The sequence below is a fragment of the Podarcis liolepis genome (genome assembly GCF_965112155.1).
Source record: "Podarcis liolepis genome assembly, chromosome: 11".
Taxonomy (NCBI): Eukaryota; Metazoa; Chordata; class Lepidosauria; order Squamata; family Lacertidae; genus Podarcis; species Podarcis liolepis.
In genome coordinates this window covers 64515613-64531739 of record NC_139565.1, presented here as the reverse complement: position 1 = coordinate 64531739, position 16127 = coordinate 64515613, and the positions used below count along the sequence as shown (strand labels likewise).

The 16127-nt window shown below is 46.2% G+C and overlaps 1 protein-coding gene across 1 annotated transcript; it reads left to right on the top strand.

Moving 5' to 3' along the window:
• Nucleotides 1-1825: 1825 nt before the first annotated feature.
• Nucleotides 1826-9719, top strand: LOC310688579 (C-C motif chemokine 19-like). Its single transcript, XM_083465096.1, has 4 exons — nucleotides 1826-2059; nucleotides 3312-3435; nucleotides 5964-6060; nucleotides 7731-9719. The coding sequence occupies exons 1-4, from the start codon at nucleotides 1981-1983 to the stop codon at nucleotides 7752-7754; spliced, it is 324 nt and encodes a 107-aa protein (XP_083321222.1). The 5' UTR covers nucleotides 1826-1980; the 3' UTR covers nucleotides 7755-9719.
• The last annotated feature ends 6408 nt before the right edge of the window (nucleotides 9720-16127 follow it).

Here is a 16127-nt window from a genome sequence, read left to right as displayed (position 1 = left end):
TTCTGGCGAACCAGAGCAGCGCACGGAAACACCGTTTACCTTCCCACCAGAGTGGTACCTATTTATCTAATTGCACTTTGACATGCTTTTGAACTGCTAGGTTGGCAGGAGCAGGGACCGAAAAATGGGAGCTCACCCCGTTGTGGGGATTCGAACCGCCGACCTTCTGATCAGCAAGCTCAAGAGGCTCAGTGGTTTAACCCACAGCACCACCCGCATCCCATTGTGGGGAGGTTAGACACTGTTAAAAACATAAAACAATGTTCCTTGAAATTCCATCTTCATCATGACAAGACAGTGGCTGCTGTGGTCTAGTTTGTGAAATGGCCTCCCTTTCTTTGCACACATGCACCTGAAGAACATAAGACTATAAAAAGAGCCCGCAAGCAGGAGCTGAGCACAAGAGCCCTATCCTGCCCTGCATTTTGCAGCAACTGGCATTCAGGAGCATTGCAGCCTTGACTGTGGAGACTGTGGAGCATAACCATCCCAGCTAGTAGTTCTCAATATCCCTCTCCTCCTCAATGAATTTGTTCAATACTCTGTTAAAGCCATCTAGGCTGGGAGCCATCACTGCCTCCCTAATTTAACTTTGCGCTGCATGTTGTGTCAAAGCAAACATTACCCTCCCCATTACCCAGCATTTTCCCCATCACTTTCCTTCTTGCAAAAAGTACAACCTTTTGGAGGAAGTGAGTTTTCTGCGCAACGCCTCCCCAAATCAACCATAATTTGACAGTGTGAATTTGGTGGTATAGGACTGGATCCCACATCGAAATTGCAATTGACTGGAACCCTACAATGCAAATGGCAAAACAGATCGTTCCAGGATCCCACCACCATTTGAACTATAGCTCCTTTTTACAGAAACATCAGCACCCATTAGCAAGCTCCTTTAAGCTTTTTATTTGACCCAGCCCTGTAGCACTAGTCTTAGAGAATTAGACCAAAATTACCAAAATGAATTTCAATAAGAAAAAAAGGAATGTTCTGCACATAGGCAGGAATAACCAGCTGCATAAATGTAGGATGGAGCACACCTGCCTTGCCAGTAGTACATGCAAAAGGGATCTAAAGGTCTTAGTGGACCACAAACTGAACATGAGAACACTGTGATGCAGCAGCATAAAAAGCTAATTCTATTCTAGGCTGCATCAACAGAAGCATAGTCCCACTCTCTTCTGCTTTGATCAGACCACACCTGGAATACTATGTCCAGTTCTGGACACCACCATTTAAGAAGGATATTGACAAGCTGGAACATGTGCAGAGGAGGGCAGCCAAGATGACCAAGGGTCTGGAAGCCAAGCCTTATGAGTAGTGGTGGAAGGAGCTGGGTATGTTCAGCCTGCAAAAGAAGAAACTGAGAGGAGATATAATAGACATCTTCAAATATCTGGAGGACTGCACCATGGAAGAAGGAGCAAGGGTAGGACTATTCTGACTAAATATCAGGAAGAATTTCCAGATAGTAAGAGCTGTTTGAGAGTGGAATGGACTCCCTTGGGAGGTGTTGGGCTCTACCGCACTGGAGGTTTTTAAGCAGAGGTTGGGTGGCCATTTGCCAGGGATTCTTAGGCTGTGGTTCCTGCACTGCAGGGGGTTAGATTCTGTGACACTTGTGAGTCCCTTTCAACTCTACAGTTCTATGATTCTGCCTCCCTCTGCCCAAGAACCCCTTCACATTCTCCAGGACTCAAGCCACATCCCTTGAGCAAAGAGACCAAGCCCTCAGGTGCCGCAGCAGGCTGGCATTCCTGGCACAGTGCCCACGCCACAAGCCCTGCCTGGGCCTCTTCTTGTTCACCTCTGTCTCTGGTTCCCTGGGATTTCCTCTGTTACTCACACCAAGAAAGTGAAAACGAGAGCAAAGGATCGCAATAAATAGGAGAGGTGGGAGCTGGCTCCACGCTAGATCATCAGTTACCCAGGGCTGGCTGGGTCGTTCTTCCTCTCTGCAGCATCCTTGGCACCCACAGCATGGCAGCAGGCATGGCAGCACACAGCGGCGGCTGGATCCTTGCGTTGGTGGCTCTCTGCATCTGGAGCACCCAGCAGGGTAAGAGAGAACATCTTCTCCCCTTGTGGGCTGCCACATTGCTGGGTCCAACATTCAGGAGCTCTTTCGGCTGGGCCTCTCCAGGGCAGGGGAATCCTTCCTCTTCCTCTCTCCCTTCCTGAATTCCACTGCCTTGAAGTTGGCACTCAAGCGTTTCCCTGCCAATGCTCTCTGGCTCCCAGTAAATGATGGGGAAGTCCCTCAACCTGGGCTGCGTCCCCTAGAGGTTAAGCCACCTCTGCAAATGGTGGGTCTTCACTAGCGCTTGCTCTGGAAGCTGCAGTCGGTGCAGAATGCTGCAACGCAGTTGCTGACAGGAGGGAGGCCTTGCACTCAGAGATCTGCACTGGTTTCGAACCTGTTTCCGGGCAAAGTTCAAGGTTTTAAATCCCTTAGCAACTTGAGGACCAGTTTGCCTGCAAGATCACCTTGCCCCACTTGACCGCTGCAGTCAGCGGAACTGGCACTGCTGCAGGTGTCACCCCTTCCTCATTTGTAAGAAATCAGTCTTTTAGTGTGGCATCTCCTACACTCTGGAACTCCCTGTCAATTGACATCAGGCCAGCACCTTCCCTGTACCCTTTTCAACACCTGCTGAAACATTTTTGATTAGAGAAGTCTGTCCAGACATCTATAATGTAAAATGTACTTTAATCTATGTTTAGTTTATTGATGATTTTATGTTCCGAATGATTTGCAGAGTTGTTTTCATGGTTTTTTAAAAAACTGATAATTTTAGGGTTTTTCTCTCTTTGAGGCTTTTTTTTAAACAGTCAAGTGGTGTATACCTTTTCTGAAATAAAAAATATTTGCCATTTTAATGCCCACATGTCTTGTTTGGAAAGACCCTTTTCAGACTGACTGCAAACCCTTTTTCATGTTTGCTGCCTTATATTTGCTGCCATGTCCCACAAGACTGGCCTCTGCTTCTGCTACTATAGCCTTGTAGTCAGAGGACCCTGGAGATTTGGGCTATGCAGGTAGATGCTGGCAGTCAGTACCTTCTGGAGGAAGCTGACCTGATGGATGAAGATGCTGTTGTTCCTTTCCCATTGCCCACTTGCCCACTTGCCAGATGGGATCCTTGCCAGCTCTGGTTGGGCTGTGCCTGCTGTGGCAGAGAAGGGGCAACGGGTGGCCTTGGAGCAAGGTGCTTCTCTTTCTCTAACCTGGACTGCAAAGTGAGCCGAGAGAAGGGCAGACCCTCCGTTTCCCCTCCCTTACACATTGATTTTTCCTTTCCTTTCCTCAGTCTCTGGTGATTATCAGGTCATGGACTGCTGTTTGAGAACTAGTTCGATGCCCATTCCTGCCAAAGTTGTCCGAGATTACCGGGACCAGTATGTTCAAGACGGCTGCCCAGTCCGGGCTGTGATGTAAGTTGTGGCCCCTACTTTGCATTCCAGGAGTCGGCTTTTTGAAAGGGGAGGGGGTGGTGTGTACATAGATCATTGTGTGCCCTTGCATAGACCTCTAGCAAATCAGAGAGGAGAGGAAAACAGGGGGTGCAACACAAGCCTTTTTAGGGCGTAGGACCCGGTGAAGTGAATTCAAATTATATGAAAGGAGATTCTGACTAAACATTAGGAAGAATCTTCTGGTGGTGAGAGCCTTCAACAGGGGAGCAGACTCCCTCAGAAAGCGATGGGCTCTTCTTCATGGGAGGTTTCTAAGCAGAGCTTGGGTGGCCTTCTGTCAGAGGCAGGGCCCGATTTAGGTTTGATGAGGCCCTCAGCTCCTGAAGGGAATGGGGCCCTTTATACGTCCAGCTGTCCTTTGTCAACAACAAACGGTCGCTGCTTTTTTGTGTTGAATATATGCTATATGGTAATTTATGGACCTAATAGGTATCTAAAGCCATTTGCACATAACAAAATATGTATTTTATCAAAGTAATTGTTGAACTGAAATACAATTAAGAAGAAGTACAGTGGTACCAAACAAACGTTGTTTCCAGTTACTATAATTTGACTTCTCATTCTAGGCCTACAAAGTTTAGTAAGTCTTATATTAAATCAAGACTTCACAATCCTCCTTTGAGATGGGCGGAGGGTTGTCTTAGGAATACTGTAATTCAAAGTTCAGAGGAGTTAAGCATGCCTGTTTTCATCTAGTTTAAGAAGTGTCTGTTGTCTGGGACAATCGGTGTAACCAGAAACTTCTCCTTGCAGTCCCGGAGCCTGCAATTCTTGGAGTCCTGCATTTCTTGTAACCTGACATCACTACAACCCACTCCATGCTCTGTTAAACCCACAAGAGGGAAATATCTGTTGCATTTCCATTCCTCTGCCCTCCCGCTGCGAACAAAGAGAGCAAAGTTCAGGTGTACACGGTCTTCCCCTGCTACTATCTAGGCATATAATGGGATCAACTTCCATGCAAATAAAACGACTTCTGTGGTCTGTGGCTTGCAGCCAAATGCGAGGCTGAGAGAACATTGCACAAACTTCAGCCACCACGTCCCGTTCACAGCGTCTTCCCTGGCACGATGCCAGGCTGTGCAAATGAGGTGGAACGAGATCCCATCAAGGCAACTTCGGTTGCTTTCAAGAAGTGGCAAAAGTGTTGAGTTGCACGGACCATTTCCCCTGGCAACTTAATCATGGATTCTCAGCGATGAAGGGCTCCACAGAACCAGAAAGCATGAAAGAGGTCATTTGGCCCCACCTTTCCTCCTGGGGGGGCAGCAATGTGGCAACTGCTGCCTATAGATCTCTGGCGCCCAAAATTTTTGGAGGCCCTACCTGCTTGGTTCCATAAATTTATCCCCAGTGCCCCCTACCCAACCCCATAGAAAAGCATCATTCAGAATAGTGGTTCCCACTAAGGAAGAGAATAATGCAATAAAATTTGAAACGGTAACAATTAATTGCACTTCTATTCAAAATCCAATGAAAGCTACTTGGTTTAATTAATTCAACGAAATGCGTGAACTTGATCTAGTGATCCACTGCCACCCTCTTGCCTCTTAGCAACCCCAAGGTAATCCCATCACCCTTTCAGGGGCCACTACCTCCATGGACGCAGGTGGCGCTGTGGGTAAAACCTCAGTGCCTAGGACTTGCCGATTGTATGGTTGGCGGTTCGAATCCCCGCGGCGGGGTGAGCTCCCGTCTTTCGGTCCCAGCTCCTGCCTGCCTAGCAGTTCGAAAGCACTCTTAAGTGCAAGTAGATAAATAGGGACCGCTTTATAGCGGGAAGGTAAACGGCGTTTCCGTGTGCTGCGCTGGTGCTGGCTCGCCAGAGCAGCTTTGTCATGCTGGCCATGTGACCCGGAAGTGTCTTCGGACGGCACCGGCTCCCAGCCTCTTAAGTGAGATGAGCGCACAACCCTAGAGTCGGACACGACTGGCCCATACGGGCAGGGGTACCTTTACCTTTTTACCTCCATGGAAAACGAGGGAGGTCCCAAATAAAGAAGAATGGCCACTTAAACTGACGGAATACGCACAGCTTGCAGACCTAACTTATAGAATAAGAGTACAAGAAGAACATTCGTTTAAAGAAGATCGGAAAATGTTTATTGACTATATGGGGGGGGGGGGAATTGTGTACACTTGAAAACGTTGGCAGCATTAAGATAAATTCAGCAGTGTAAATAAGGTTTGATGGATGTAATAATGGATGTAAAATATGCAGGGATTTGTGGTATGCAAAATGAACCATGGAAAGAGAAGAAAGGAAATCTTGATATTTTAAGGTTGTTTAAATGAATATTCCAAAATGCAAAACAGAAAAAATTAATAAAAATTATACAAAAAAGAGGAGGGGGGGAGACCACTGCTTTAGACCATGCAATGCAGATATTTCACGAGAGAGGAGGGGGTTAACAAGAGGGATATCTAAGATGGCAGAGGCATCCTGGTCATCTGCTCATGTTTTTTCCTGCTCTTTGTGTTTCCAGTTTCACCACCATCAGAGGGAGGAACCTCTGCGCCCCTCCCCATGCCCCGTGGGTGAAGCATCTGAAAGAGACGTTGAACCGCCGAAACCATAACAGGGTGAGGTGTCTTTTTCAGTCACCCTTTCCCAGGGAAAATGTACTCTTTGGTGCTAAATCGGAGTAAACGTCAATCCGGAGGAAACTGAAATGGCTGTTTGTTCCAATTGAACACTACAGAGTGGTTTTCCACAGATGAAAGCTGCTGTGAGATCTATTTGAGGTCTCAAGTAGGATCCGATCCAATGGATTCAAATGGCAGCCTCTCTCACAAGCCACCAACTTCTGAGGTCATAGAGGCATAGAGTTGCAAGGGGATCCCATGGTCATAGAATCACAGAAATGTAGAGTTGGAAGGGACCCGGGGGTCATCTAGTCCAACCCCCAGCAATACAGGAATCTCAACTAACTCTTCCAAGTCAGATGGCCACCCAACCTCTACTTAAAATCACCCCAAGGAAGGATTTTTGAGGAAGTCCGTTCCACCGCCAACTGGCTCTTCCCATCAGAAAGTTCTTCTAGATGTTTCGTCAGAAGCTCCTTTCTGGTCATTTGAATCTGTTGGGTCGGATCCCCTCCTCTGGAGCAGCAGAAAACACGTTTCCTCCATCTTCTGTGTGGCATCAGTGAATGTGGGGCTGGAGAGGGGTGGCAAAATTAGTCCCAGCAAAGCCAAGAAACTGGGGCTGGAAAAGTCTTGTTGGTTCATTTTTATTTCATCAAATGTATACACTGCTTGATTGTAAAAAGAACACCTCAAAGCAGTTTGCAAAAAAAGAGAAACCAATAAAATCACCACTAAGAGCAGTTAAGAGCAATAATGTAAGACATTCAAAAATGTAAAATGACAGCAGACTGAAATCAGATTAAGGGCTCCTTCACACTTCTTCTTGTCTTATGCCAGGAGAGCCCAGCTCCAAGTGGCTTCCCCCTTGCCCCACCCCTTTCCCAGGGAAAATGTACTCTTTGGTGCTAAATCGGAGTAAACGTCAATCCAGAGAAAACCCAAATGGCTGTTTGTTCCAATTGAACACTATAGAGTGGTTTTCCCCGGGTGAAAGCAGCGGGAAAAGAAGATGTGTGGACAAGGCCCAAGACTTGAAACAGCCTGCCAAACATCTAGGTAGGCTTGTCAAAATGACAATGCTTTTAGCAGGTGCCAAAAAGAGCCCCGTGAAGGTGCCTGCTTGCGATCATAGAATCATAGAATCCTAGAGTTGGAAGAGACCACAAGGGCCATCGAGTCCAACCCCCTGCCAAGCAGGAAACACCATCAGAGCACTCCTGACATATGGTTGTCAAGCCTCTGCTTAAAGACCTCCAAAGAAGGAGACTCCACCACACTCCTTCTTTGGAGGTCTTTAAGCAGAGGCTTGACAACCATATGTCAGGAGTGCTCTAATGGTGTTTCCTGCTTGGCAGGGGGTTGGACTCGATGGATTAAATGGACAGGGAATTCCAAAACGTAGGTGCTGCCACACTGAAAGATTGAGTCATTACAGTTGGGGAATGGGGGTTAGGCGGGACCCATAATAGGGCCAATTTTGCTGATTGAAGCAGTTTTGACTTCCCTGGTTGTCAGTATACAATGGGGGGCCTTGTGACAACCTGACCTTCTGAGCCCTTCTGTCTGGGTGGGACAACCACCTGAAGAAATGCTGCTTTGGTGGCAGCTGAGTTTGGCAGGATGGGGTGGCGGATCCATTAACGCGGCTTTCCCTCTTCTCCCAGAGGTCATCTTGGCGTTCCTTCTAGACGGCCGGCTGACCCCCTTGCATCCTAGAGGAGGAACCTCAATCAGCTTTATCCAATGCCTGCATTTCCCCAAGATGGACCACTCATCTAATCCAGCAAGCTCCTTCTTTGTGCTCCTCCGTTCGAGCAGTTTGCCCCCTTGGAAATGGGGGGTCTTTGCCTTTCTGCTGCATACTTGCATTTACAAATATCCATCTCAAGTTAGTTGATTCAGACCCCACCAGTTGCAAAAGCTCCCAGCTGTTTGCTATACACCTTCATACACAAATCCCAGTTTCCTGAGGTTCACAACTTCCCATTGTCTGAATCGATGGTCCATGTATTCTTTAGCGGCCTTAGAGGCTGCTTTGCCTTCTTCCTAGCCACAATCTGGCCACATTCACTGCTCCTCAGGGAACAGAGAGGTCGCCTTCAGTGCTGCTCGTTTTTGCTTGGGCTGTTTCCTTGTTATTCTGAAATTTTGAAATTGTGCTGCTGATGGTGCATTTGGTGGGTTAAGGAACAAGCAAATTATGAGGATTATGAGGCTGCAAAAGATGAAGGTGACAGGGCACAGAAGAGGAGGAGAATGCAAAACAGTGGTATAAACCTGGCTTGGGGCAGCTGTGGCCCTGCAGATGTTGCTAGACTACAGCTCCCATCATCCCCTGACTAGCTTAGCAATGTGGGCATATTGTAGAATAATTCTTGGGTGTGTTAGGTGTGCCAGAACCCTTGGCTTTTTTAAACATGGCCTGGAATTGCCTCTGTGCATGTTTAAAAATGTCTCTTAATGGAAATTAAGTCCAGGCTACCAATCATGCATGCAATCTGGGTGCCCAAAAGGTAGTTTTTTTCTCTTTTATCGGCCAAAACAAATAGCCTGTTATTCAAGGCTAAGAAAATTACCGTACTATCTGCGAGGAACCCTGTGGATCTTGGCTGTGTGATTTGGCAAGAGAAAGAAAGGAAAACTCACAATGATGCAATGGGCCAGCTAGTCAAGATAGTGGAAACACAAGGATGAGAAAGACAGAGCACATGATGGGGCACAAAGGCCCCAATCCGAGACAGATGCAACATTCATAACCACAAAACAGGAACTTTAAGGCAGATCTGGGATGAATTTGCTTCTCAAACACTCCTTGAACTTCTCCTTTGTGAATTTTGTTGTTCATCTTCTCCAGAGGTTGTCTGATTCCTTGAATATTTGCTGAATGTTTTCTAGCTAGTTGATATTGGGTATCCAATGATATTGGGACTTCAGTGTTTAATGCTTTACAGCTGGTGAGTGACAGCACATGGGCTGCTTGGCGCTTGATAGCACTGACATCTGAATCTGTTTCCAGTCTTCAGGGATCACTCCGGCACAAATGGTCTCTTCTGCCAAGAGAACCTGCACATCTGCTACAAAACCCCTTATGCGTTGCTAAGGATTCTGGGCTCACTTTAAATTTAGGCCAATTGTGAACCAGAAGTGTGGCTTAGAACGAACACAATATATCTCCATGACAGTGCAGAGCAGAGACATGTATTTACCAGGCTGCCTTTGAATATCACTTGCAGTGATAATGAAGGTTTGACAGCTGATTCAAACTGTCAAAAGATTCATGAACAAAGGCTAGATGCAAATACTTCACATCCAAAATGTGATTTTCAATGCTGAATTAGAAATCTGAATGACAAAACTGGGAAGTTCAGAAAAAGTTGAGTAATTGGGAGTTTTCATTTGAAACCTGATTAACTGGTGAGGGCATCTTATTCCAATTTCTTGTGTTTCTTAAAAAAATTGTGGATGAATTAATCAGTAGTGTTTTCAAAACCATTTGCATGGTTTCATGTTATTCTCTATTTTTCTGTCTTCCCTTTGCGGTTGTCCTACAAGTATATACTCACGGATGCTAAATACAAATGTAATTTGAATTTCCTTCCATTGTGTCTGCTTGCAATCTCTATAAATTCTCAAATAAAAAAAGGGAATGACCATTACTGTGTCTCATTTGGGAAAAAGTAAGCACGTGGGGATGCTTGAGAGGGGAAGAAAGTGACTGGGAAGATGGCTGGCTCTCCTTCATCAGATACTGTACTTTTCCATGTATAAGACGAGGTTTTTTCCTTAGAAAATTATGCCAGAAGGGGAGGGGAGGTCGTCTTATACACAGATAGTGCATCACAAGGACATGGGATTGGTTGCTGCTGCAAGCCGGAGATTGTCAGCGGCTATTGTGCGTGTTATTGGTGGCTGCAGCAAAGGCTGGTGTTGATTGGCTGGCTCTGCGGCAATTGGGCGGGCGATTGGCGAGGGGACAGACGATAGGTGGGTTTTGCGACATGTGCGAGTGGCAGCGTAGGTCAACAACTCTGGGCAATCTCCCCCCATTTTCCTAATTTGGAGTCCCCCCAAATAGGAGGCGTCTTATACACAGGGGTGTGTTCTACACGGAAAACTACGGTATTTCTAAACAGAGGCTGGGAGGCCACCTGGGAGGGAAGAGGCGGCCGGAGGATTCTCTGCATCCACAGCACAATAGACAGACACAACGGCCATAATGGTCCCTTCTGAATCTTCATTTTCATTTTATTTTATTAAAATAATTCAACATTAATTCATACATATTACGAATATACAGACAAACATACATTTCATACAATCCTTAAAAATATTCATACATACCCCCACTCAGTCCCACAGATACTACCTTTTCCCACCACCAACCCATCACCAGTCAGTTAGACTTCCAATCTACTCAATTGCAATTTCTTTCACTTCTGTTACTTTCCTTCACACACTTTTAAACCAACTTTCTACTTCTTTTTCTGTTACACATTGTTATCCATCTTATTTGGTATTTCGGTATTCATAAGGGAACTTATTTATTCTAATAGGAGTTCTGATTTTTCAATATGATTTTGCAAATATCCTTTAAACACCTTCCGGTCCTTCTCTATCTTCTCTTTTGAGATCCTTCCAATTTCTCCCATTGTTTTGGATATATTGTAATACTCCAGTAATTTGGCAAGCCACTCTGTTTTTGTCAGTATTATACCACTTTTCCAATTTTTTGCAATCAATAGCCTTGCGGCTACTGTTGCGGATAAATATAATGTCTCATCCTCTTCCTTTAGACTTCCTGGTACTATTCCCAATAGAATAGAAGGTTTTCAGAAGGCCTACCGAATCTTCATGAACACAAGAAGGTGAGAAGAGCCTGCTGAATCCACTCAGTGGCCTGTAGGATCCTTCCTCCTCTTCTAGCAGTGATCAACCAGCCGCCTGTGCACAGTCCACAAGCAGGATTTGAGCACAAGAGTAGCCCTCTGCCTTCCTGTAGTTTCCACTAAATTACATCCCCGTCTAGCTGCTCTTCTCTCACACCCTTGTCCCCCACCGCACAGCAGGACAAGTGCCAACCTGGGGGAGAGTGTGATATGAATTTGGAGGTCTTAGATACATGTTAAATGTTCGTAAGTCTACCAACCAAGCACGTACATAGATCAGCACAGGAAGACCGACCTGAAACCATTTTGATTCCCAAACTGAGCAAATGTTTTCTCTGCAAGGTCAAAGGAAAATGGAAAAGCCTCCCCATTGTCTTTTCCTTCACAAATCCTTCTTAAGATATGAATAGGGTATGTGGCTGTGACCTGGCTGAGGAACTAAGTATTTATCATTGCAAAAGACTGGCCAGGCTCCCCAGGCAATCCAATCAAGTGACCATTAAACAGGTAACCTGGCAGACAGGAGGTAAACAACGCACTCAGATTTCTGCTGTAGACAGCCCTTTCTGTGATGTAGATATGATGTATCTGAGGGGGTGATCTTGAGCTACACCCCTTCTGTGATGTATGTATGATGTTTCTGGGGGTTGTCTTGGACTCCAGGGAGGGAATTTAAAATATCTATATAAGGCCTTGCACGCCATTGTTCTGGGTTCCTCCTCCCTCCTGTGTGTGGGGTGAGCGGAGGACCCTGTTGCAACAGATCAATAAAGACCAGGCTTACTAGCCGCTTTGCTTCTCAATATTCTCTGCTTGGCCTCTGTTATTTTCTCCTACCAATAGGGAAGCTACATAAGGACTCTATATGGGCTCTTGGATACCCCTTAAGGGGGGAAAGGCAGATTTTGATTACAACAAGAGATTAGAGAAAGCGTGTTGAGGGAAAGTGTTAAATTCCTCCCCTTAACAGCTTTTAACTTTTAAAAAGATAATAGAATCATAGAGTTGGAAGGGACTCAAAGGGCATCTAGTCCAGCAAGGCAGAAAAATAAAAATTATCAGCAATGTAGGGCTGTGTGCGTGTCTGAGCATGAATGTCCCACCTCCCCTGCCTCAGCCGGGTGTTTTTCCTCTCCTTCCTGGCACATCTGCCCTCAGGGTGGGCTCTGTCAGTGTTATGGCAAAGCAAAGCGCCACTCTGATCGCCACCGATCCCTTGCACATTGTGAAGCTGGCACAAGGAGCTTATTCCAAATGGCAACGGCCCTGAAAGCCAGGGGAAAGTACCTTTCTTCTTTAAGTAGTTGTGCAATATGCTGTGGTTTGAGTGCCTGAAAAACAGAAAACTTTGCCAAACTAGGAGTACTTCTTTGAGGGAAGGTGCCTAGTGAGTGCCACAGGGCACCTGTGTTTCCTGAAATGGGTTCAGTGGGTCACCACTTCCATACCCTAGGAGGGATGCGGGTGGCGCTGTGGTCTAAACCACTGAGCCTCTTGCGCTTGCCGATCACAAGGACGGCAGTTTGAATCCCTGTGATGGAGTGAGCTCCCATTGCTCTGTTCCAGCTCCTGCCAACCTAGCAGTTTGAAAGCACACCAGTGCAAGTAGATAAACAGGTACCACTGTGGCAGGAAGGTAAACAGCGTTTCAGTGCACTCTGGTTTCTGTCACAATGTTCTGTTGCACCAGGAGCACATGTCCCGGAAAGCTGTCTGTGGATGAGTTCTGCAACCCCACAGTCACCTTTGACTATGTCCAGGGACAGTCCATAATTATGAAAGCCACCTCAGCTTCTGATTTGATTCTGAAATGCCCTTACAGTGGTACCTCTGGTTACGTACTTAATTTGTTCCGGAGGTCTGTTCTTAACCTGAAACTGTTCTTAACCTGAAGCACCATTTTAGCTAATGGGGCCTCCCGCTGCCACCGCGCCGCCAGAGCACAATTTCTGTTCTCATCCTGAAGCAAAGTTCTTAACCCGAGGTACTATTTCTGGGTTAGCGGAGTCTGTAACCTGAAGCGTCTGTAACCTGAGGTACCACGGTATTTCTTCCACCGGTGCTGTTGCAGATGAGGACAGACAGGAGGGTGAGCTGGCGCTTGTTCTGAGCATTGCAACTGGTGGCTGCAGTGGCTGCAAGAAAACTCCCCGCTTCTTCTCCGTAGCCTCTCCATGGCTGCTGGTGCTGCGACTGGCCTCTTCCCTCGGGCAGCTCATAGCACTGCCAGGGTCCAGCCCCACGTGTTGCCCCAGCCCTGAGAGCCAGGCATTCAGAAGCATTGCTGCCTCCAGCTGGAGAGACAGAGCCACTATTGCCTTCGATAGGCTCCCCTCCTCCATGAATCCATCTAATCCTCTTTTCAACCCAACTAGGTTGGTGGCCATCTTTGTTCCCTGCAGCAGTGAGTTCCGTAGTTTAACTATGCATGAAGAAGGACTTTATTTTATCTGTCCTTAATATTCCAACGCTCAGCTTCATTGTATGTCTAAGAGGACTGCATACAAACAGGATGCCTTCTCATAAAAACGCTGCCAAATTTCTATCTATCTATCTATCTATCTATCTATCTATCTATCTATCTATCTATCTATAATTCCATTTAATATTATACATTCACATCATCTTTATCTTCTATACCGCCTTGGCTCTTAGAGCCTGTCAATTTCCTTCCCTCCTGCCTCATGGCTTTCAAAATTAACTTTTCTACACTGCATTTTCTCCATTTTCCCATTCTAATTACACTCATTACAAAATGGCTCAAAATTTAAATAAATATAGAAAGGTAGAAAATTTCTCATTACAAGTCTTCAGACAACCCTGCTAGTGATGTTAATTGCTTACAATAATCTTTCAGATATCGTATAAATTTACTCCAGTCCTTTTGGAATACTTGATCATGCTGGTTTCGGATTTTTCCCGTCAGCTTCGCCAGTTCTGCAAAGTCCATCATCTTCATCTGCCGCTCTTCTTTCGTTGGTACTTCTTGCTGTTTCCATTTTGGGGCTAAAGTATTCTTGCCACAGTTGCTGCATACATAAACAGTCTTTTATCTTGCCTTGGTATCTCTTCACCCACTATCCCCAATAAAAAGGCTTCTGGGTATTTTTAACAAAAGTATTTTTAGGCAAGAACTAATGAGTTCTGGAAATGTAAAGAAAGGGAAGGTATCTTCTACCACATGTGGTGGACTTGTAAAGAGGTATAGGCTTTCTGGGAAATGGTATATAATGAGCTAAAGGAAACGTTTTAAAAAGGAAATGCTGCTGAATTTTCATGCAGACTTTTTTTTTAACCCACAAATTGATGGGGAAATGAGTAGGAGACTTAAGACAGGAAAAACAAGAAATGGACAGAAACCGAAAGCAGCATATTTGCTCATCCCTCGCTGGCGCACTGTCTTTCACTGCTGAAGAAGAAGAAGAGGAAGAGGGAGAAAGGAGAAATCAAGAGGTGTATCTGAGTCTGTCTTGCCAGGTTAGGCTTCCAAGGACACGTCTACATGGGAACAACAGCCACACCTGTGGCAGCTGATAAGCTGACCTTTGTGTCTGCGGCCTGCAGCGTCACGCGAAGCAGCACCCACCCCCTTGCCGGTCTGAATTTCTCTTGGGGCTTTCCAGCGGGGAAAGCCCGTGTCCTTATTTCGAAGGTGAGAAGACAGTTTCCCAGTGGAGCTGGCAGATTCCCACCCCACACCTGCCCCACTGTTTATTTGGGGTAAAGGCAGCCAGGAGGTTAGAATGGCAGGAGCAAACACCTTCTGTCAGCCTTTGCCAGAGGAGTAAAGCATGCCAGGGAAGAGAGACCCCAGGCCTTGCCAGGAAGTCACAGCTTGGAGGGTACATGCAAACTGGTACCCACATCCCATTCCTTCCACCTTATCTGCATAACCTAGCAATTCCAACTCCAAAGATTGAACATACTGCCCTTGGCTGTACTTGAGGGACGATTCCAACAGATTCCACATGAAAAACGCCCATGTCCCTGTTGAGATGGCAGTATTGAATTGGTGGCGCATGCCCTTCTGGCTTGCACTCTTTATAAAGACTTGAGGAATAAGATTATCACCTCTCTTTTATTGTCCATTCCGGGTTGCCCAGCCACTGCTACAGTCTCTTTTCTCTTGGCAGATCAAGACGAGCAGATGACAACAAAGGTTGCAAGGTTTTTAGCTGGGGCAATCAGAATAAGGTCCACTATTTGACTGTTGATTTAGGACCCTCAAGTGTGTTTTATATAATTGACTTTTTGATTTCTGTTCTTTGTATATCACATTGTTCTTTTGTTGCTATGGCCGATGGGTGATGCAACTAAAGATTCATTCATTCATTCCCATTCCTTCCCTCCTCTCCACCAGCACCTGGCCTCAAAATAGGCATAGACAAATCAGAAGAAGCATTGGAAAGAACTTTCTGGTGGTGAGAGCTGTTTTGACAGTGGAAGGGACCAGCTCAGAAGGGGGTGGACTCCCCTTCCTTGGAGGTTTCTCACCAGAGGTTGGAGGGCCAGCCATCAGGCATTCTTCAGTTGAGATTCCTGCATTGCAGGGGGTGGACTAGATGCCCTTTGGTGGCCCCAATGCCCTTTGGTGGTCCCTTCTGACTCTACAATACGATTCTATTGAATTCATGGAGGAAAAGTCTACCAGCCACAATGGCTAGTGTTATAAGAAAAACTGGCCCCGAGCCATTTCTCTCCAGCTGATCCATGCAGTTCAGGTGAAGAAGGGGATTATTATCATCGCCCCCCCCCCCCGGGGGTGACTGGGGAGAGGCAACTGGCCTCACCACTGGCCTTAAGCCCCTGCCACCTCCCAGCCATGACTTTTAGAAATCGAAATATCTGTGTGCTGACAAGCGTGCAAATTCTACCTTTGGGCTGGTACAGAAGGGTTCGAAATTGGGCAAGGATATTTATCCCTTCTCAGAGCTTAAAGAACTGCAAGCCGCTGAAAATGTGACACACTTCTGACTCTCTGTTCTCGCTGCACTTAAGCGCTTCTATCCTGCAATCTTGTATTTCAATTGTTGAAAGCCGACAGGCCTGGGCAGGGCTGCTTCCAAGAAACACATTCAGCTCAAATGCTGCCGAAATCCCAAGATGGGCAAAGCCCGTGCCTGACAATCTCTTAATCCTTCTAATGGGTTAAAGAAAATCTTAGGAGATCCCACT